Source organism: Mesoplodon bidens, assembly GCF_964165515.1.
Source record: "Mesoplodon bidens genome assembly, chromosome: 4".
NCBI classification, from domain to species: Eukaryota; Metazoa; Chordata; class Mammalia; order Artiodactyla; family Ziphiidae; genus Mesoplodon; species Mesoplodon bidens.
Window position 1 is genome coordinate 76,999,304 of NC_138160.1, and position 24,228 is coordinate 77,023,531.

Genomic DNA, 24,228 nt, shown 5'->3' on the forward strand with positions numbered 1-24,228 from the left:
AGAATGCTTGCATTTCTGGAATAAACCCCACTTGATCATGGTGTGTGATCCTTTTAATGTGCTCTTGGATTCTGTTTGCTAGTATTTTGTTGAGGATTTTTGCATCTATGTTCATCAGGGATATGGGCCTGTAGTTTTCTTTCTTTGTGACATCCTTCTCTGGTTTTGGTATAAGGTGATGGTGGCCTCGTAGAATGAGTTTGGGAGTGTTCCTCCCTCTGCTATATTTTGGAAGAGTTTGAGAAGGATAGGTGTTAGCTCTTCTCTAAATGTTTGATAGAATTCACCTTTGAAGCCATCTCGTCCTGGGCTTTTGTTTGTTGGAATATTTTTAATCACAGTCTCAATTTCAGTGCTTGTGATTGGTCTGTTCATATTTTCTGTTTCTTCCAATTCAGTCTTGGCAGGTTGTGCATTTCTAAGAATTTGCCCATTTCTTCCAGGTTGTCCATTTTATTGGCATAGAGTTGTTTGTAGTAATCTCTCATGATCTTTTGTATTTCTACAGTGTCAGTTGTTACGTCTCCTTTTTCATTTCTAATTCTATTGATTTGAGTCTTCTCCCTTTTTTTCTTGATGAGTCTGGCTAATGGTTTGTCAATTTTGTTTATCTTCTCAAAGAATCAGCTTTTAGTTTTATTGATCTTTGCTATCATTTCCTTCATTTCTTTTTCATTTATTTCTGATCTGATTTTTATGATTTCTTTCCTTCTGCTAACTTTGGGATGTTTTTGTTCATCTTTCTCTAATTGCTTTAGGTGCAAGGTTAGGTTGTTTATTCAAGATGTTTCCTGTTTCTTAAGGTAGGATTGTATTGCTATAAACTTCCCTCTTAGAACTGCTTTTACTGCATCCCATAGGTTTTGGGTCGTCGTGTCTCCATTGTCATTTGTTTCCAGGTATTTTTTTATTTCCTCTTTGATTTCTTCAGTGATCACTTCGTTATTAAGTAGTGTATTGTTTAGCCTCCATGTGTTTGTATTTTTTTCAGATCTTTTCCTGTAATTGATATCTAGTCTCATAGTGTTGTGGTAGGAAAAGATACTTGATACATTTCAATTTTCTTAAATTTACCAAGGCTTGATTTGTGACCCAAGATATGATCTATCCTGGAGAACGTTCCATGACCACTTGAGAAAAATGTGTATTCTGTTGTTTTTGGATGGAATGTCCTAAAAATATCAATTAAGTCCATCTTGTTTAATGTGTCATTTAAAGCTTGTTTCCTTATTTATTTTCATTTTGGATGATCTGTCCATTGGTGAAAGTGGGGTGTTGAAGTCCCCTACTATGAATGTGTTACTGTGGATTTCCCCTTTTATGTCTGTTAGTATTTGCCTTATGTATTAAGGTGCTCCTATGTTGGTGCATAAATATTTACAATTGTTATATCTTCTTCTTGGATCGATCCCTTGAACATTATGTAGTGTCCTTCTTTGTCTCTTCAAATAGTCTTTATTTTAAAGTCTCTTTTGTCTGATATGAGATTTGCTACTCCAGCTTTCTCTTGATTTCCATTTGCATGGAATATATTTTTCCATCCCCTTACTTTCAGTCTGTATGTGTCTCTAGGTCTGAAGTGGGTTTCTTGTAGACAGCATATATATGGGTCTTGTTTTTGTATCCATTCAGCCAGTCTGTGGCTTTTTTTTTTTTTTTTTTTTTTTTGCGGTATGCAGGCCTCTCACTGTTGTGGCCTCTCCCGTTGTGGAGCATAGGCTCCAGATGCACAGGCTCAGCGGCCATGGCTCACGGGCCTAGCCGCTCCGTGGCCTGTGGGGTCTTCCTGGACCGGGACATGAACCCGTGTCCCCTGCATCGGCAGGTTGACTCTCAACCACTGTGCCACCAGGAAAGCCCCAGTCTGTGTCTTTTGGTGGGAGCATTTAATCCATTTACATTTAAGGTAATTAACGATATGTATGTTCGTGTTCCCATTTTCTTAATTGTTTTGGGATTGTTATTGTAGGTCTTTTCCTTCTCTTGTGTTTCCTGCCTAGAGAAGATCCTTTAGCATTTGTTGTAAAGCTGGTTTGGTGGTGCTGAACTCTCTCAGCTTCTGCTTGTCTGTAAAGGTTTTAATTTCTCCATCAAATCTGAATGATATCCTTGCTGGGTAGAGTAATCTTGGTTGTAGGTTTTTCTCCTTCATCACTTTATATATGTCCTGCCAGTCCCTTCTGGCTTTCAGAGTTTCTGCTGGAAGATCAGCTCTTAACCTTATGGGGATTCCCTTGTGTGTTATTTGTTGTTTTTCCCTTGTTGCTTTTAATATGTTTTCTTTGTATTTAATTTTTGACACTTCAATTAATATGTGTCTTGGTGTGTTTCTCCTTGGATTTATCCTGTATGGGACTCTCTCTGCTTTTTGGACTTGATTAACTATTTCCTTTCCCATATTAGGGAAGTTTTCAAGTATAATCTCTTCAAGTATTTTCTCAGTCCCTTTCTTTTTCTCTTCTTCTTCTGGAACCCCTATATTTCGAATGTTGGTGCGTTTAATGTTGTCCCAGAGGTCTCTGAGACTGTCTTCAGTTCTTTTCATTCTTTTTTCTTTATTCTGCTCTGCAGTAGTTATTTCCACTATTTTATCTTCCAGGTCACTTATCCATTCTTCTGCCTCAGTTATTCTGCTATTGATCCCTTCTAGAGTATTTTTAATTTCATTTATTGTGTTGTTCATCGTTGCTTGTTTAATCTTAGTTCTTCTAGGTCCTTGTTAACTGTTTCTTGCATTTTCTCTATTCTATTTCCAAGATTTTGGATCATCTTTACTATCATTATTCTGAATTCTTTTTCAGGTAGACTGCCTATTTCCTCTTCGTTAGGTCTGGTGGGTTTTTATCTTGCTCCTTCACCTGCTGTGTGTTTTTCTGTCTTCTCATTTTGCTTATCTTACTGTGTTTGGGGTCTCCTTTTTGCAGGCTGCAGGTTCGTAGTTCCCGTTGTTTTTGGTGTCTGTCCCCAGTGGCTAAGGTTGGTTCAGTGGATTGTGTAGGCTTCCTGGTGGAGGGGACTGGTGCCTGTGTTCTGGTGGATGAGGCTCGATCTTGTCTTTCTGGTGGGCAGGTCCACGTCTGGTGGTGTGTTTTGGCGTGTCTGTGGCCTTATTATGATTTTAGGCAGCCTGTCTGCTAATAGGTGCGGTTGTGTTCCTGTCTTGCTAGTTGTTTGGCATAGGGTGTCCAGCACTGTAGCTTGCTGGTCATTGAGTGAAGCTGGGTTCTGGTGTTGAGATGGAGATCCCTGGGAGATTTTCGCCATTTGATATTATGTGGAGCTGGGAGGTCTCTTGTGGGCCAGTGTCCTGAAGTTGGCTCTCCCACCTCAGAGGCACAGCGCTGACTCCTGGCTGCAGCACCAAGAGCCTTTCATCCACACGGCACGTAGGGCTGCTTGAAGATTAGATGAGTCAAGTAGCTGCCCGACATCAAACGTCCTGTAAGTAACGTCCAGCTGTGATATTAAGCCAGCCATGAGGCTCCAGCATCCATCAGAGTTTCTAAACCACTATGCTGTGCTGCCACTTTTTCTTTTCCTTTGTGCTTTGTCTAGTTTCGCTTGCTCAGAGGGTGCCGCGTGCAGAGTCCTTGCACCCAGCACTTAAGACTGGGGCTCCTAGGGCGAAACAGCAGCACCAACACAGGGATTCAGGATGGTAGTGGCGGGTCGTGTGCAGACAGCCTTAATACATTCTTGATGGATCTACAGATGAATTGGAGGATTGACAGATGGATAGGATGGATTTTACAAAGGAAGAAGGTCAGAACAAAATTTTTGCCATTAACAACTCTGGGTTTAAAAAAGTCATTTTCAGAAGGTTTATGATTCACATCCTCCAATTACCCCTGAAGGTTAATATTAGAAGCTCACCTACACCACCTAGGCAGTGCTAAAAACCACTTAATCCCATGTCCTATGGGTCCATAGAATAGTTGATAATTTGGATCCAGAAAAATCATTACCAATACAATTAGATGCTCAAAAGAGACCCAGTCATACTGTTAGAGGAATAAGATATAAAGTGGCAGGATTTGTAGAGGAAAAGGGAGGAAACAAAACAAAATATAAATAATTAGCACCTCCACCTTTATCTCTATAATATTCATTAAGTACTCATTATATGAAAGCTGTTACAATAAGAATTTACATGGTTCATGTTCCTATTTAAGAACAGGGGAACTGGGGCTTCCCTGGTGGCACAGTGGTTGAGAATCCGCCTGCCAATGCGGGGACACGGGTTCGAGCCCTGGTCCGGGAAGGTCCCACATGCCATAGCACAACTAAGCTCATGCGCCACAATTACTGAGCCTGCGTTCTAGAGCCCACGAGCCACAACTACTGAGCCCGTGCACTACAACTACTGAAGCCTGCACACCTAGGGCCTGAGCTCCACAACAAGAGAAGCCACCACAATGAGAAGCCCACACACCACAACGAAGAGTAGCCCCCACTCGCCGCAATTAGAGAAAGCCCACAAGCAGTAACAAAGACCCAACGCAGACAATAACTAACTAACTAACTAAATAAATAAATTTATTTAAAAAAAGAACAGGGGAACTGAAATCACATATTATCATCTTTGAACAGATTTAACAAAAAAGATGGTGCCTGCCAATAAGCCATCACATTTCTCTCTTTTGCTAATGAAAATTCTTTTATCCCTTCATCCATAAAAAGGTTTAAAAATCCACTTCAGGGGCTTCCCCGGTGGCGCAGTGGTTGGGAGTCTGCCTGCCGATGTGGAGGACATGGGTTCGTGCCCCGTTCCGGGAGGGTCCCATGTGCCGCGGAGCGGCTGGGCCCGTGGGCCATGGCAGCTGGGCCTGCGCGTCCAGAGCTCCGCAACGGGGGAGGCCACGGTAGTGGGAGGCCCATGTACCACAAAAAAAAAAAAAAAAAAAATCCACTTCAGGCACAGTGGTAAGTACTTTTCATATATTTTCTCATTTAATAGTCAGGATAATCCTATGAGTTCGGTATTATTATGATTATCATTTTATGGATTAGAGCAAGACTACATAATTCAAAACATTGATCAAGTCACACAAATATTAAGTCACAAAGCTAAACCTGGCACTAGGAATGTTTAGCCCCAAAGCCTGTGTTCTTATCCACTAAAGTGCATTGCCAGGCAATGATAAAATGTATTGAGATGCCCTCAATGAGGTCACAGTTTAGTGGGAAACAAAAGCACACATGTAAAATTTGACAAATAGCATTGTTATTATACTACAAGTTGTTACAGGGTGCAGTTTGGTGCATACATTCTAAATAAAGGAATAGGATACTTTGGAAAGCTATAGTATTTAGGAGGCTTAATTGTATCTTTCCTGTACATTAAGGAAGTAACAAACTGAGCTGCAGAAGCTCAAGATGAGACAACGATATGGCTTTCCACTAAATGCTTCCTTAAAATATATATATATATATTTTTTGGCCATGCCACACATCTTGCGGGACCTTAGTTCCCCAATGAGGGACTGAACGCGCCCTCAGCAATGAAAGCGTGTAGTCCTAACCACTGGACCACCAGGGAATTCCCTAAAATAATTCTTAATGTTAATAATTCTTTATGACAAATGTATCTAATATGGAAAAAAGACCTTATATAAGGATCAATATTAGAGCTAATGAAAAAGTTCTCAGGAATTGAAAACAGAAATTAAGACTGTACAAACAATTATTTATTACGTGTGTGTGTGTATATATGACTTCTTTTCAAAAGCAATCTTAAATCATACTATCTGTGGTATTTATACAGATTTGAGCATCATGAACTATACAATATAACAGGTTAACACCATTCGTGCCAATTTTTCTCTCCTATAAAATTGTTTCTGTAGTATGTTGAAACAAAATGCATAAGCAAAATTAATCATCTGAAGAGTAAAAATAAAACTTCTAATAGGCAAACTCTAATAGTTGAAACTCTTCTCTGGATAAATTAACTCATTTAATTTAGTCTTCATAAAATATAAACGCTACAATTGTTTTTCACTTTTAAGATTAAATTTTAGAATTTTATTACACTGAAATAATAAAAGGAGTCTTAAGAAATTACTGGGTCAATATTTTTAATTGTTTATATAATATTGACTATTTCAAATTTTCCTTTTTAAAATTGGCTCATGGCTTTAAACTTGTTAATGTATTTGCTGTGTTTCCTACACAACTCGGTTTTTTTCTCTAAAGTGAACGCTGCAAATTGCCTTGGATGGGCAATAATGAAAAAGCAATACCATTTATTAATTTTGTATAAGTTATCTTCCACCCCTGAGATTCCTTGGAGGGGAAGAGCATGTCTGAATTTCACCAAACAGTGCCAAAGGCAGAAAGTGAGAGAAACTAAACAAATGCATCTTGGAGGGAGAGAAAATGCCTGCAGCAGCAAATGACCTACTACGTACCTCGTTAAACAGGCTTTGATGTTATAATTTGTGAATTTTTTGGGAAAAAAAAGATAATTAACAATAGTTTAAGTTTGTTCTGATAGAAGTATTTAACTTCTGTAAGTTTTTGATCGCAAACAACATACACTGTTCAAGAGGGCAGTCCACTTCCAAACCATTATAATACTAAGTAAATGTGCAAGAAAAGCTCAATGAAAAGACATTTTCTTACTATCAGAAAATGCAAACTAAGAAGTACATTAAACTTTCCTTAAGAAAGTTTTAAAATATTATTGGCATTTGTTTCTCCTGATAAATATTTTTAAAAATATTTTGAAGACCAATTCATTGTAAGAAAAGGTAACTTTATTCAAATATGCAGCTCATGGTATGAATAAGCAAGTACTCATTTCCCAACAGAATTGACAAGTCTTTCAAATAATGGTTTATTTTATTTCAAAAAAATCAACACAGCAATTTGGAATTTCAACATACACAGATATTTGTATGTATAAAGGCATGTGTTTGTGTATATGATGTAATCATGAGTATGTTTCAAAACACACCTATTTTTAATAATAAATAAATTGATCCTTATTAAAGTAAGTTATTATTTAACAACCTACGTTCAAGCTGTACCATAACGAAATACATAAATGCATACATATGTAGCTTCATATCTTAAACTTTATCCTTTATTTTTAACTAGATTTCCATTCTCTGCGTAATCATAAAGATAACTTAATAGAATTGTTTTAAATAGGTTTAAAGACAACAACTTAATAGAATTATTTTAAAAGCTTCAGTCACACTATTAAATATGGGAAAACTGAAAATAATAACAAAAGCTATTGTCTTCACTATCAAAAGGAAAAGCAAAGCTGAATTGCTTACTTAACAGTATCTCCCCTAACTTTTTAAATTAGTTTCTTTTGGACACACACTTACATGACTTAACATCATCACTGTATTACTGCACAAATAAAAGGTCAAAGGAGAGCTTCAAATAAACATTAATTTTCTCCAGTGATTAAGAGAATATTTCATTCTGTAGTTTTAATTAATAAAATAATAAATTGTGAAATAACTCATTTTCATTCAGAATTTAATTTAATGGCATTGTATATTCATTATAGTTTAAACTCTAGGTAACAAAAAATAATAGTTTGAGAAGCAAGAGGGAGGGGATATGGGTATATATGCAGACATATAGCTGATTCACTTTGTGATACAGCAGAAACTAACACACCATTATAAAGCAATTATACTCCAATAAAGATGTTTAAAAAATAGTTTGCTATGCTATATCATTTCTATATGGCTTTCATAACCTAAATTGGCTTAAATCTTATGATCATATAAAAATCAAATGTGCATGACCCTGAAACTGTATCAGTTTTTTGTTTTGTTTTCTTTTATTTTTTAGCCATGCTGTGCAGCTTGTGGGATCTCAGTTCCCCGACCAGGGATTGAACCCGGGCCTGGGCAGTGAAAGCCCAGAATCCTAACCACTATGCCACCAGGGAACTCCCACTCCCATATATCAGTTTTTTGTTTTCTTTTTAATTGCAGAATGTATACCTAACACAATACTATTGGTGATTTTAATTTTTGGGTGCTTTTCATTAACACAATACTACCTGTGTTTTTTATTACTTTTTACAAACACAATACTATTGGTGCTTTCAAATTTTTATTACTACTACTCCAAGCCTTCTTCCATAGCCTTCAAGCTTCATGAGGTATACTCATCCTTGTATATCCATTTCATAAACAAGGTACAATCTCCTTTTCAATAAGGATTATAAACACAAAGCAACAACATAGGTCCTAAGATTGTTACATCTGATTGCATACTTGACAGTATGGAGTTACTGATTATATTTACATATGGAGTAAACTGATAAAAGTTTATTTTAAAATATAGAAGTACATGATTCTAAATATACAAAGTATGCAAAGAAACTCCATCTAATCCTTACAACTGCAATTTTTAAGTGGTGATTTGTTTTATGTCCAGGAAAACAAAAAACTATATATCCTATGCTTTAAAAAAAAAAAAAAAAAGTTAAAATACTAGCCTGTTACTATTCAGAATTACTATTGAAATCCAGCTTAATTTAGGAAGTTATATTACAAATAAAAAGTAGGTAGTTAATAGAGGTGTCTTTTCACATTAAATCTTTAACTCAATTAGGCATTAGTTAGAATTTCTAATATCATATTGAAATAGGCAATTTATCTAGGAATTAATTAATTTTTTAAAATTGATTTTTTGCGGTATGCAGGCCTCTCACTGTTGTGGCCTCTCCCGTTGCGGAGCACAGGCTCCGGACGCGCAGGCTCAGCGGCCATGGCTCACGGGCCTAGCCGCTCCGTGGCATGTGGGATCTTCCCGGACCAGGGCAAGAACACGTGTCCCCTGCATCGGCAGGCGGGCTCTCAACCACTGTGCCACCAGGGAAGTCCAGGAATTAATATCTTTAAATATGCCTTTTATTTACATCATGTAAACAGTTGAAAAATAATCACCAACAAATAACATCACACATGAAATGCTACTGAACTAGTCCCCTGGAAACTAATAATTGTTTACCCTTAAATTCGCTTAACATTATTTTCTTTAAAATACTTTAGCGATTATTTAAATATAGTACATTCAGTTTAAAGCTTGGTGACTTAGACTAAAAGTGCAAACTATACTTTGACAAATTACCTACCTTTCATAATTTCCTGCCTCGATTATTTCAAGTAAAAGTTTAGACTATTTCCTACTACTAAAGGGTGACATTTTCCATTTTAGTTCTCAAAATAAAATAACTTAGGGGGCAAACTGATAAATACTGGAAGTACTTTTTTTAAATGATGTTCAAGATAAACAAAAGTATAAAGGCTAAAAACCAAAAGAAACCAAAAGTACAGTGAGAAACGCAAAGCTGACCTCTCTTTAATCTTTTCTTGTTAAACCTAGGGTACTCAAGAATTGTCAACTAATTAGACCATTTTATTGATGACATTTTTCTCTAGGGAAGTTATTTTAAAAGTTTAACCCTGGAGCAAGTCATGGCTTCTCCAGTCTTTGAAAGTGTCCAGAGCATTGATTATAACTGCAGGAGGTGTTACCTTCTACCCCAGAGAAGCTCACCCTGCACAATCTTACACACTCTCTCACTCCCAAAACAGCTTTGATTCAGCAATTCAAAGTGCTTCAGCTGATAATAAAGGAAGAACCACAGAAAAGGGATCAGCAGTTAAAATGAAATAGAAGGGGGGGGGGGTGGAATACAGATCATGGGTATAGTAGCACAAAGCTCAAGAGTAAAGCAGATTTGAAAAAGACATCAGAGTGACTCAAAAGGGAACAACATGACAGAAATTAAACAAGATTTTTATGTTTGCCTTCTGTGCATTTAAACTCATCTCAGCCTCCACTGAAATTCTTATCATACATAAACCCCAAGGCTTTCAGCATACTGTCAAAACCACACCCTCTCTCTTTCTAAGTCTCCAGAGTCATTTCTTAGGTAGCCAAGAAAAGACAGAAGGATTCAAATATGCATGTAATTGAGAAACAGACCATTTTATAACCAAATTCTGATTATACACAATATTTTTTCATGTAAAAAGGTACCTAATTTTTTTAAAATCCAGTATTTCTTCTCTTTCACTTAATGAAAAGGCCTATGTCTACTTTAAAAGTTATTTGAAGTCAGGAATAAACACAGGGTAGAGGACCAGAAATAAGACATGAGAGGCCTTGCAATATCTTTCTTGGGATGATGTCAGAATATCAAGGTGCTCTATGCTGTCTTAGTTAGCTTTCCACTTGACTATAGAAAAAGCTTAAGTATATGCTTAATTAGTTAATTAGTTCAGTACTAAAGAACAATCTAGATTCAAAGAGCTATCATCACAGAATGGCTTATTCACATCTATCTCAGAAACAGTGACCAAAATTCAAGAAGGTAATTGGATTTTCAAAACCGAACGTCATTTTTTCCCCCTCAATTCACTCATGACAGGGCCAGAAGGTAATGATATATCTGCCATGATGCAACGAGCAGACCTGTCTTCTGTCAAGAGTTGAAATCATGAAGGAATAAGCTGTCGTTAACAACCTCTCTCCAAACACTAGAGCTGTCATTTCATTGTTTTCTTTTGCTGGCATGGGGGCTGGTGTGGTGGCCTCATATACCTTGTCAGTTCAGTAATGTGCTAAGCTGTTAACCTTTTCTGGAATTCTTGACTTGAGCAATCTTTTATGAAGACTATATAATGTAAGAGCTTATATTTTCTTTGATTCCTTTATGTTTCTCTCAAAGTTTACTTTTAAAATTTGGAATTAGTGCTCTTGGTTTCAACCTATAGTTTAGTAGTCCATAATTCAAATAGAAAAAAAATAGCATTTACCTTTAAAAGGTTTGAAATGTAAGTTATAGTGATCTAAATTCAACCAGTCTTTAAGGGGAAAAAATCAATAATTATTTAAAGTTTCTTGTAGTTTTATAATCAAACATTTAAACTCTTTTAGAAATGGTTAAATGAATAAGTATAATAGTATATTTCATGAATATTTTCTTTAAAAAATTTTAATAATATCTTTTAAAAATTATAAAAGTAATAACTGCTCAAGGTAAAAAAGAAAAAAGAATTGAATAGGAAAATTGAAAATGAATGATAAAAGAAGAAACCTCATGGTTTCTTGCATAGACTTCCAGGAACATCAATGTACATCCATGTATGCATGTAGGTGTACGTATATACATGTAAGTGTACATTTTAACAAATAGTCTCATTCTTATGTTTTCAACGGAAAACTCTTAGACATCATTTCATATGAATGAACACATATACACACATATAACTCATTTTTCTTAATAATTACATAGTCTTCCATGATAAGAATATACCATTCATTTAATAAATATTCCCCAAATTGGATATTTAGGTAGCTAGAAGTTTTCATGTTATTACAGACTGCTGTGATTAGCATCCTTGCACATATACTTTGTATACTTTGTTTACTGCTCTAGTGTAAATTCTTACAAATGGAATTTAGGGTCAAACATTAACACACATATTTAATTTGGGGAGATATAACCCAAACTGCCATCTTATTGCTTCAATTTACATTCCCACCAATATCTAAACTTGGTATTATCATACAATTTATTACCAATTTATCTGCCGATCTTATATGTTGAAAACTGGCACCTTGTTTTAATAGCCATTTCTTTAATTCCAAATACTCTGAATGACTATATTTTAAAGGAGCACAAAAGTCTATGAATCCTTTCAACAAAAGTATATCTAAAAGGTTCAAGCAATTATCATGTTTTTGAGGTCTCTGAGAACTTAAACATGCATCCCCTGCCAAACTATATTCTACTTATAAACTGCTACATGGTACTGCTACTGTTAAAAATAAAAGCTATGTCCTATATTGATACAGGACTTCTGACTACTATCTACTAACCGTCAATGCCCACTAGAATCCTCTTAAAGTTTCCATGTCATCAACTCTGTCAAATACTTATGTTAAAATAGCAAGATCGGGGCTTCCCTGGTGGTGCAGTGGTTAAGAATCTGCCTGCCAATGCAGGGGACACGGGTTCGAGACCTGGTCCGGGAAGATCCCACATGCCGCAGAGCAACAAAGCCCGTGCACCACAACTACTGAGCCTGTGCTCTAGAGCCCGCGTGCCACAACTACTGAAGCCCGCACGCCTAGAGCCCGTGCTCTGCAACGAGAAGTCACCACAACGAGAAGCCTGCTCACCTCAACAAAGAGTAGTCCCCTCTCGCTGCAACTAGAGAAAGCCCGCGCACAGCAATGAAGACGCAACAGAGACAAAAATAAATAAATAAAACAAATAAATTTAAAAAAAAATAGCAAGATCTTGCAGTACTTAGTTGGAAGACTAGGAACTGAAGGCAGTAGTCAGGAGGTGTTACCAAAAATTTATTACTCAAATCACTGGGAAAAATCATATCCTATTTTAGATAACCATCTATAATGGCTCCATGTACATCTGTGGAAAAAAATCCTAAAACTGCAATCAATCAGCTTAACAAATGTGTCTGTCAAAATGAGGGGAGAGGACCCAAAATGGAGTAAGAAATGAGAAATCAAAAAGTCAACAGCCAGAATAGAAAAGCTAAGTTACTGCTTATTAAAAGGGAAGCAAAGGATTTAAAAACTAAAAAGCTCTATATCAGCTTTCAAAGTATGTGATTCATATCAGTCAAGCAACAGTTTATGTAGTCTTCAATTTAGTCATCTTATAATCATAGCGATTTCTAAAAGAAAATCCTAAAATATTCTACTTTGATGAATATTGCTACGTAAGGACGTCATCTCCTGAGGTTTACAAAGCATTTTCTTATATAGAAAATTACTTTAATGTTATTTGTTTTAAAAAGATATGAATTGCAGACTTCCCTGGTGGTGCAGTGGTTGAGAATCCGCCTGTCAATGCAGGGGACACAGGTTTGAGCCCTAGTCCGGGAAGATCCCACATGCCGCGGAGCAACTAAGCCCATGTACCACAACTACTGAGCCTGCGCTCTAGAGCCCGCAGACCACAGCTACTGAGCCCTCGTGCCACAACTACTGAAGCCTGTGCACCTAGACTCTGTGCTCCGCAACAAGAGAAGTCAACGCAATGAGAAGCACATGCACCTCAATGAAGAGTAGCCTCCGCTCACCGCAACCAGAGAAAGCCCACACGCAGCAACGAAGACCCAATGCAGCCAAAAATTAAAAGAAAAGAAAAGATATGAGTGGTAAAGTGACTATCTATCATTGGAATAACCACATAAAAAACGTAATTAAAATGCTATACTGAATTCTTTTGATTATCTCTACTCCTTCCACAAATCACACTAAAATATTAGTTTTAAAAAATATGGATGGTTTACTTTTCACTGTACACTTTCATATATTATTTGATTCTTGAACCATGTGAATATATTGTCATTTAATAATTAAATAAAAATATATTTTAAAATAGGGGCGGTATTAACCCATCAGGACAAAACTAATGGGAAGACCGTAAGCTGATGGAATCTGTTTGGTATTACAGAGGAAATTCTAACTTAAGCCTCTGGAGATAAATAATAACTAGAAGCAAGCCAACCCACCCACAGAATTTCAGAGAAACTCAAAATTTGGGGTGCCAGTTATCTTGGAAAGTAGAGGTAGGGCTTGAGTCTAAAAAAAGAGGCAGTAGTTGTTAAGTTCACATATGATGCAGTTACCCATCCCCCCGAAGCCAAACAAACCAAAAAACCAAAACCTGAAAACCAAAACACGGGTCAAAATCTCACATTGTGCAGCCAACACTGTCAGAGATCGGTGGTTTTTCCATTAGAGAAATTTATCCAGAGAAGGACTAGAAGGACATCAGATCAGGGAAGGGGAAGAGAGAGACAACGAGCTCAAATCAGGTGTACTGTGCAGAAGTCTGCAAAATGAATAAAAAGAGAGCTCCATAACAAAATATGATGAAAGAACTTAAAAAAGTCTACAGGGCTAAAAGAAAAAGTAGGTAACCTCCCAGAAACTTGAGCAAAAATAGATGGAAAATAAGAGAGAAAGTATAGTCAATTAGATAAGACAATTAGAGGCTCAGTCCAGAACTCCAAAACCAAATGAAAATTCCAGAAAAAGAGAAGATTAAAATTATCAAGAAACAACACAAAAAAATGTTCTCAGAATTGAGAATCATGAATGCGCAGTACAGACTGAAAGGAATCACCACATCCCCAACACAATGAATCAAAAAAACCCACACCAAGAAACCTTCTCAAAAGCAGTATGATTCAATTTCTTAAAACCAGGGAGAAGGAAAAGAAGCTTCCATGGAGGGAAACAAAAGGATTCAAGATCAGAATGGTACTGGACTTCTCAATTAAAACACTGCAAGTAAAACAACAATGAAACAAAACCTTCAAATTTCAGAATGAAAATGATATTCAGATTGGAATTCTATGACTAGATGAATTATGAAAATAAAGTGAGCAAGTAAAATAAAGGTATTTTTCATAAATACTAGGTTTCAAAAATTGATCTCATATTCCCTCTTTGATGATTCCAACAAAATGAGAGCATATATCCAAAAAGCTACGGTCATTAGATCAAGGAAACAGGAGGTCAAACACCAGAGAGAATCTAAGTGGAGTCCCAGGAAGAGAGACAGAGAGGCAGACTTAGAAAGTGATCAGTCAAGATTGGGACAGGGGCTTCCCTGGTGGCGCAGTGGTTGGGAGTCTGCCTGCCGTTGCAGGGGACATGGGTTCGTGCCCTGGTCCGGGAAGATCCCACATGCCGCGGAGCGGCTGGGCCCGTGAGCCGTGGCCGCTGAGCGTGCGCGTCCGGAGCCTGTGCTCTGCAACAGGAGAGGCCACAGCAGTGAGAGGCCCGTGTACCGCAAAAAAAAAAAAAAAAGATTGGGACAGAAGTCCACAGAGTTCCAAAAGAGAGTTCTCCAGAAGAACATGAAACCATAAGATTATCTGATAAATTTAACCATGCAAAAAATTAGAAAGGCCAATCAGAATTAACAACTATTACAAAGAAAACAGAAAACAGTTAGGAAATTATTAACTCTATGAAAATAAACTTGTAGCAGAAATGAATAGCAACCACAGTACCTACTTGGCTCAGCCATAAGCAATATTAAAGTAGTAGTAATACTGTAAAGCTTGATTGCTGAATTAATCCAAAAATTGTGGGAATGGGAAAGAGATTCTTATCTGCCAAAACAGAAAGTGACTGATAAATCAAGAGACAGCACTATAATTTAAAAATATTGATATAGAGAATATAATTAAAACCAAAAAGTATTGAGAGTTATTACATCTAGGGAACAGAACTAACAGGTGAGGAAGGATTAGGAAAGGATAACCTTTATTTTGATATATGTCATTTGTTTTTACTTGATTTTTAAGATTATATGCTTGTATCCTCTGATGTTCTACAGTTTTATTTTAATAAGTTTTAAGTGTAGATTTATCTGTCTTGCTCAAGATATGCCATGCTTCTTCTACAAAGATTTGTGTCTTTATTCTCATAAACACTCTACCACTAATATATTGCTTTTTCTCCCATTCTTTTCTATTGCTTTTCTGAAACATCTATTAGAGGATTATTAGATCTTACTCTATTCTCCATGATTTTTATCTATCATAATTTTTTTCTCAGGTTTTCTCTGCTATATTCTATATACTGTATTCCCCAATTCTAACTTTTAATTTACTAACTCTCTTCAACTATGCCTGACAGTTTTGCTTGACTTGACTTTTCTTTGTAATGAATCATTTCCTCAAATAATTTTTAGTTTCTGACTACAAATTCTTCTTCATTAGAGATTTACCCTGAGTTGTAAAGTGTTGCTGTTGGCATTTTTATGTTTGTTTCCACTTGGTAACCCAGAAGTTTCATCAGTCCAAAATCCATTTTTACATAAATTTACACTGCTTGAGATTCCCACACTAAATAAGTTGTCTCAATTCAAACTGCAAATCTAAATCCACCTTTGGGTTAGGATCTGTGGCTTCTATATCTCAGGGGAGGCTGTTTATTTACCCCACCTGGCACCTCTGGCAAACTGACTTTTGCACCTCTAAAAACTAAAAAGGCAGAAGCTTCCAGGGTCTTAGTTTTAGATTCTGCCTCTCAGGCTCAAAGCTGTGCTGTGGACCCCTTGGGGCCTAGGTCTTATATCTCATCAGATATCACCTTTGGGCTGCCACACCCTCCAGGGATTTACCACTGGGGTTTTAAGTTCTTTCTTGTAGTCAGGAATTTAAAGATTCTTTTTCTATCTTTTGAACATAACTAGGTCTTTAATATTTTTGTTGTTGCTATGTTTTATTCCATTATTTTTATGGGTGTTTAGTGGGAGGGACAAGTGGTTAATTAACTCAGTCCACCATGTTATAGAACCCAAATTGTATAAATTACATTGATAAAAATAGCATTAATTTAAAAAACTTAGATATAACAGTATGAAAATTATATGCAAAGTAAGTAATTACGGAAATAGTAGATTCTTCTGAATAATCCAGCTATGAGAAATTAGAAAACAATGTAGGCTTAGTGAAGTTATCAGACTTTTCATAAAATTATTAAAATTAAAAAATTTTAAGTCATGTTGGATATGAATCACTTGTACTTTGAGAGTACTCTTTATAATTTAAACTTTTACTTCACTAATTTTATTATAAAACATTTTCTAGAACTTCTCATCCTCTGTCACACTAAATATAATTGCCATCAAGTTCCACCTTATGCATTACACCTAAAGCCTGAAAAGTATATATTAATTCTCAACCAATCCAGAAAGTATTACCTACGCCAATGGTTCTAGTGTGGTGCCCAATGAGCAGCATTGGCATCACCTGAGATATTCTCAGATATGTAAATTCTCAGGCCCCAACCAGACCTTCTGAATTAAAACCTGGGATCTGAACAGGGCAATCTGTTTCAAGAAGCCCTCCACATGATTCTGATGCACAGCAAAAATTTGACTTTATGGACCAGGGGCTTCCAAACTGCTCCCCATAAAACTTTTTGACAGTATATACATCTCAATCAGTCAAAGCCTGGATAGGGAGAGATCGGTGACGTGTCTACGGTGCAAAATTTAAGGAGGCACTCACTCTCAGGGTCCTACAAGGACTGCACATCATGAGAGTGACTGACCCCTTAAATTTTGTACCCCTGTACCACCCCTGTAATGAGCAATGAAATGAATTGTCACCTATTTTCCTTGCCCTTTTTATAGAGATCAACTAAAATGCCTGAAAAGATCAAAGAAGAAATAAGTATGAGAAAATCTCAAACTGCACAATCAGACACTGAATAATTAGTACTTGGCTATATGATATACTATTTCTTACTCCAATTAATATATTATGCAATTAAGATTGTTAAGCACTGAAAATATTAGCTATGGCCTCCTGAGAAGCACTGTGGGCATTTATCTGATAGGTACTATTTCTCCAACAAGAAATCTTAATACATTTTTAATAATAAAGTTCTTAAGTATCTAAACTGCAAGGATTAGAGTATCTGTAGTTTTTAAACTGTCATCTATGGAGCCCCAGGGTCAGGGAAGAAATCTCAGGGGCTGTTGTGAGAATGGTTCCAATTTTCACTTCAGCTTCAACCAAAGTGGCTCCACAGATTCAAACACAAGTTTTGGCTTTTTTACAAAACAGTCCAGTAGAGGCAGGGTTCTAGTGTTGGAAAAAAGTTTTAACCTTACCATGATATGACTCCTATTTTAGGACCTTTAATCTTATACTAAAAATCTGCAAGGAATATAGCATAAATATTATTAACAACACTGAGTAGAGATCATCTTGTCTGGCCTGAAAAATATCAGAATTTACTGCAGTTGTGATATGAAAATGGACAGAGCATGGAAAACAGAGTAGTGGCTCCCAGCCCTTTGTAAACTATGGAAACATTTCTTTAAATACAATTTTAGAAAAAAGTCCAGAAAATAAAAACATGTAGGAGTAATCTGATTAAAAAGAATGAAACAACTTCTTTTTCCCTGTTAGTCTTCCTCTTCCTGCTTCCTAAAATACCATCCTTTCCCACACCTGACTCTGCACCCTCCAGCCACACACAAACACAGAGCAGCCCTTGAAGAATTACCAGAGAAACACCATGAAAAAGTAAAGCCAAAGTAATAAAATCACTTTATCTGAATTAAAAAGAGATAGCCATTTTTTAAATGTTCAGCATGTAGAAAGTTACCAGAATAAAGTTAATAAAATCGAGAATAAAGTATATAAACTAAACTTTTCAAAGTACACAACATACGCTAAATACTAAAGAACTTAGAAATCAGCTGCTTTATTTCAAGGAACCCTGAGCTGCTCTGACTGAGAAAAGCACAAAAACGGCAAGGCAATGAAATGCTGTTATCCCCCAAATACTATTCCTACTTAAAAGGGCAAAATGACTGACTATTCTAATGCTACTGATAAACCTCCTCCCTCTTGTTTAGGATCTCAACAGATAGTTTGTTCAAAGGTATTTGGGATGGCTTCCCCTATACTCTATACTCTATACCCCTATACTCCCCTATACTTCAAAAAACCCTATACAACAATAAAATATTCTAGAATGGGAAAGGCTTAGTTGATCTAGTAGCACAGACAATATAATTTACATAAAGTATCTCACCAAGCACATGTTTGTACAAACATCTGATTTTCTTTACTAAATTGTATGTTCAAATATTCACCAAATTGTGATCACATTTCACATGTAAAGTTCTTAAAATACATCAACAGCATCTGTTCTAACCACAAACTAATGTGCCAGAGAGTAAGTTCATTTCACTATTCATAACCTGAAATATGAAACAGTTTAAATAAATTTATTTTAGTTACTTAAATTCTACCAAAAAACACACTATCGAAGTTTGCAACCAATCAAAAGTAATCTTTGTGTTCTTTGCACATCCATGAAGACTGAAACAAAAATATATACAATTCACCTATGAAATTCTACTTGCAGCATTCTAAGGGCCTCAAAATCTATTAACAAAATATTCTTTAGGAGCTGGGCTGAGCTTTCATCTTATCATTTCAGAGTTAACAAAGTAGGAAACATATCTTTGACCTTTGCAATCATAAGTGTATCAAATAATTTCTTTCCACTTTTAATTACAAAAATGTAATAATGTAGCTCTTATAAAGCATACATGACAACTTTCCGTTATTATATTAACCTTTTATAAGTAAAGATGTCACTTTACCTTTTTTTTTTTCTGAAGAAAATCTCTGCTTATATGTGAAAGAAAACCAACCTTGCAAAATTTAACTATTCATTGCAGAACTTAAGAATGAGACAGTAAAACAAGTCGCCAAATATTAAGATGTAACAAAGCTAGGTCAGAAAAAGAAATTTCACCACTACAGGAAAGAAAACCTTGAACACAATTTTAAAACACCAATTTCTAAAAAGCTGAAATTTAAGTAAGAATTAAGTAATTCAGTAAATACTGCAATTTACCATTTTGTATGTCTTTGTCTTATTCTTAAAGCATTACATTTGTGGTCTCTAAAGAGTTGTTTTTTGTTTTTATTTTTTAATGACAAAAAAACACTGAGTTATTCCAACTTTTTTTTTTTTAAGAATAAGATATTAATTTAAAGGTAGTAGAATTCCCTTAGTTTCTAACTTCACTAAATCAGGTAGGCAGAGATTTACAAAAGCAGTCATGATTTTTTTCAGAAGTATTTTTAATAATATTGATAAGTATTTGATAATTTAAGTGATAGTTCATGTAATAAGAAATGAAAAAATTTAGAACTGAAAATACTCATTTCAAAGATTTTATCTAAATCTTTGTATACTTAAGATGCCTTTTTGCTCTTGTTGTAAAGGCAAAATAATACAGAATAATCTTTCACTACAAATAAAATAAATAATAACAATTTAAAGATAAGACTATGTTTAGGAGAGACTTTTTAAAAGACATGATAAAATAATTTATAACACATACTAAAACAGAGCTATAAAATGCCAAAAAAAAAATAAAGGAAATTGCACTTACATCCATAGCTCTCTTAATAAAAGGTATCTGTGTGCCACTGTCCAGATCTTCATTTATAATAAGCCTTCTAGCCCACTGACCTGCCCTCACAACACCACTACCATGAATTAAAACCATCAGTTTCTGTGGATTTGTCAAAGCATCCTCACTCATAAAGATAAAACTCTTTGGTTCACTCTCAGTGGCATCTACCTGTAATTAAAAAAAATTAAATTATAAATAAATGTTCTCTGATCAGGTATAGACACAAACGAGAAAACAACTAATGGTTACTATAAATTATAGAATGACTATTACAGAATTATAGAAGTAAAAAAGCTTTAAAATAAAATTTTCATTAGAGATTGATAATTATATATAAAGTAGAGGAGCAAAAAAAGACATGATAGTAATTTAAACATATAAAAACATGAAAAAAGAATACTGGAAATATGTCTTTCTCCATTATTATTGTATATTTAGTATTATATTATCATTATAAATAAGAATAACTAATTTTTAAGTGCTTCCTATGATCTAGATACTATGCTAAATGTTTTTAAAATATTATTTCTGTTAAGGTCACACTATTATTATATTCATTTATAGATGAAGAAGTTGAGGCCTAGAGAGTTTAAATAACTCGCCCGAGGTCACACAGCTATTAAGCCTATAAGTTATAATAGAAATATGCTGCACCTAAAATAAAAAACAGAAAAACCCAGCTGGAGAATACACATATTGGGAAACCATATATTAGCAAGGAAAACTACTAAGCTTTTAACAACAGTAGGAGAGGGAACTATTTAAAAATTCAAACACCAACTGTTCTGTGTAAATGGACTTTGAAATTTCATTCAGAGTATGAACACAGGATTATATAACAATTATTTTATGAAGGAATATTATTTGTATACTTTGATAAACTTATTTTATGTACTAGTTATTTATGGTATGAAAAGTGAATATTCTTAGTTATTTTGATTACACTTAATAGTTAGGTTTAAACTAGATGATGTATGATTTAGATCTGAAAGATTCAAAAGACTTTTAGAAAGGGATAACTTCCCAACCTCTTATTACATATGCCATGGCATGCACTGAGTGGTATTCCACATCAGCAGTGGCAAGTAACTAGGAATGGCAGCCTTTGTGCAACCAGGTCAGAGCCAAGTTAAAATCTTGACAGCTGGTAATAAACACCTCCTCAAATAGAGAAAGTCAATCCACATGCTGGGTAATGCAATAGCACTTCACTTCATCAACAATATAGATTCATAAAATTACCAAAATAAGAAAGAAAAAAACTCAATACCAAAAAATGCCTTGGATTCCAAATATTCCCAGTCACTACTCCTGGGACAAAAAAAAAAAAAAATTTAATTTCTCTATTTTAAAACAATCAGATTGGTGTCAGTAATGGATGCTTAGCCAGTTGTGTAAACAGAGCACAAAAGGTAATTATTTCAGCAAGAAGAGCACGGCCACAGGGCTTAAGAAAAAAATACTACCTTCCCAGTGAAGCCTTCTCTGACCACCCCATTTAAACACTTCCCCAAGAATTCCCTAGTCCCATTCTCTGTTTTATGTTCCTCCATAGCACATAACACAATCTAATATGCTTTTAATAATATTCTATTATTTACCATCTGCTCCTTCCACTAGAATGTAAGTCCAGGAAGGCATAGACCTTTGTTTGTCTCCAGCTACATTCCCAATGCCTAGAAGAAAGGCTGGCACATTGTAGGCACTCATTTATATAAGAATGAATGAACTTTTGGAATAAAGAATCTTATCAAGCATCACTAGTGAATTCCTTTAGATAAAAGGCATTTAACTAAATAATGCGTCCTCTTAACTGCTTACAATACTTGCCTGGTTCAGAAAGCACAAATGGAAGATTAAATGAATGCATGACTACAAAGAATTTTAAAAGAACTACACAATGCTTAGAATTAAAATGGCATATCTGTATCTTTATTAGTAGTAATTAAATATGCAGTAAGAGAAGTATGAAGTATAACACTACCACATTAGCTTCACTTGCATGTGACGTCTAGAATAAACAAATTACTATGATGACAATGGATAGGACTAAAGTCATAGAGGAAGAAAAGTGGATGGGAGACAGACGAAAGCCAACTCTGAGAAGAAAAACTCCCTTTTACCTAGAAACATTATATGAAAGCAGATGAATCATTCAGTTAAAATGGCTTAAAAAAAGAAAATGGTAATAAGAACAAAAGAAAAAATTAAAAAGCAAAGCTGTCAGTGAAAAATAAAAAAGAGGCTACAGAGGTTTCCAGTCATTCATTTACCAAAAAGTATGTCTAAATATGCACAAATAAAAGAGCCTCTTAAAGTCAGTGAGGCCTTAATGGATTCTGGAATGTACGGAAATGGACATCTGTTTATCTTAATGAAAAAACCCCTAGCTATAGACTTTCCAGCAGGTGCTGATCACTGTTTCTTTTTTCCATCATACTAAGTCCCCTGTTACCAAGCACCTGAGTCAATTTTTTAAGCAATGGAATGTTGGCATTTTAAATTCCACAGTAATCACTTTAAAACTGGAAAAGTACTTATTTTCTGAAGATAAACGTGTTTTTTTATATTATACCACTGTTCAAGAATTTTTTAAGGGGCTACAAGTCAAGGCAGCCATGAACAAATGAATAAATGTTTTACTTGAACATCCAGATATGCTGACTTTGAAAATATCAGAACGTCAGAGTATTTAAGGAAAAAAAAATGAAAATGAACAATGTAATGGTATTAATGATTAAGGAATAAGAACAGTATTTAAGCTGGTCATTGACATATTCATATCAATATAATGCAGAACTGTAACTCTGCAGCTGGTGGCTATAATTTACTCTGTGTAAAGTTAGTGCTAATTTAAAATAGAAAAATATCTATATGAATAAAATAATTTTTCCTTCATTAACTTAAGTTTTGAAATGGTTGTGGCAAGGCCATTTATCTTCAAACAATGGTAATTTACTAAGATGAGCTTTCATTAAGGAATACACATAAAGGTCATTCCAGTGTACCACCTCAGGTTAGAGACAAATCAACCTCAAAGGCCAATTGGTCAGTGAGACTGCACCAAACAATTTTTAGCAATTAACAATTCACTTTGGGATACTTATGAAAATCACTAATTTTGATATTTATTTAAATATGATTGAATAAATTGAATGCAAATCTGTAGTCAAGTTAAATTCATGTGTCCAGTATTCTACACAAGTGTGAGATACTAAAATGGAGAATATTTTGTACCTATTTATGTGAGGTAGAGAGTAAACATGACACATGATCATGATCTGTCAAATCATGGACTTCCACGAAGTGCTGTCATTTAAAAAAAAAAAAGTTTTTCTTTCCTTGCTAAATATTTCAACTGTAACACTAAAACTTAGTTTACCATCAGGAAAAAAAAAAGTTTGGTGGTATTCCTGTAGTAAAAAAAAAAAGGACTCTGAACAACAACAAAACCCCACTCTCTCTGCTAGCTTTGGGATTTAAGAGAACTCAGGAGAAAACTAATACTTAGGGAAGAAAACTTCACAACTGTATAAAATATGTGATGATAATCTAAGGAGAGATAAACTTCCTAAAATAAAAATTTTCTTGTTTCTTTAATGTTTATAAAATTAGGGAATCTTTACTAACCAAAAATGGACATGAAGGTTGTTATAGGTCTCATACAATGTAAAGCTCCCTCTGTATAACTTTATAGTCTAAATTTAAAAAAAGAGGAAAATAATTGAAGTCCTTCTAAATCTAATCTCAGGCTTTCTATAAAGAAAATTAATGAAAGTCAATCATATAACATGAGAGATATGGCCAATTATCTTGTAATTTGTTCTAGAAATCTAGGGAATTAAAGTGAGTTTAAAGGTTCCATGGAACTAGAAGTATTACAGAGTTAAAGGACTCAATATTAATTGTGCTGTAACAATGAATTAACCTAAGGCTCTTTAAATATCATTCTTCAGAAACTTCAAAAGAAATAGAATTAACAAGAAAAGAAGACTGGACAAAGAGACAAAATTCTACCTTAACTTTCTAGAAGACAAAATTCAGTATATAGTTTGAATAGAGTAAGACACTAGACCTAAAGTCAAAACTAAAAGAGATTTGAATCCAAAAAAGACTTTTATATTCACTCCCAAAAAGATACTAAAATCTTGGTTTTCACATAATTCAAAAGGAAGGAAAGCTTCCAAAAAAACAAGGGTTGGCCTAGTCATTACGTGGAATAATACTGA

General features: G+C 35.0%; 1 protein-coding gene across 7 annotated transcripts in view; it reads right to left on the reverse strand.

Annotated features, from left to right (window-relative positions):
* The window catches only part of ARB2A (ARB2 cotranscriptional regulator A), a 451,132-nt gene that overhangs the window by 322,891 nt on the left and 104,013 nt on the right, over positions 1–24,228 (reverse strand). For 4 of the 7 annotated variants that reach the window (XM_081233582.1, XM_081233579.1, XM_081233578.1 and 1 more), the window contains one exon: positions 19,976–20,167. The exons of the other annotated variants lie outside the window; for them this stretch is intronic. In XM_081233582.1, coding sequence (XP_081089708.1) covers positions 19,976–20,167 — 192 coding nt within the window. The remainder of the gene's footprint in view (positions 1–19,975; positions 20,168–24,228) is intronic. 7 annotated transcript variants of the gene reach the window in all.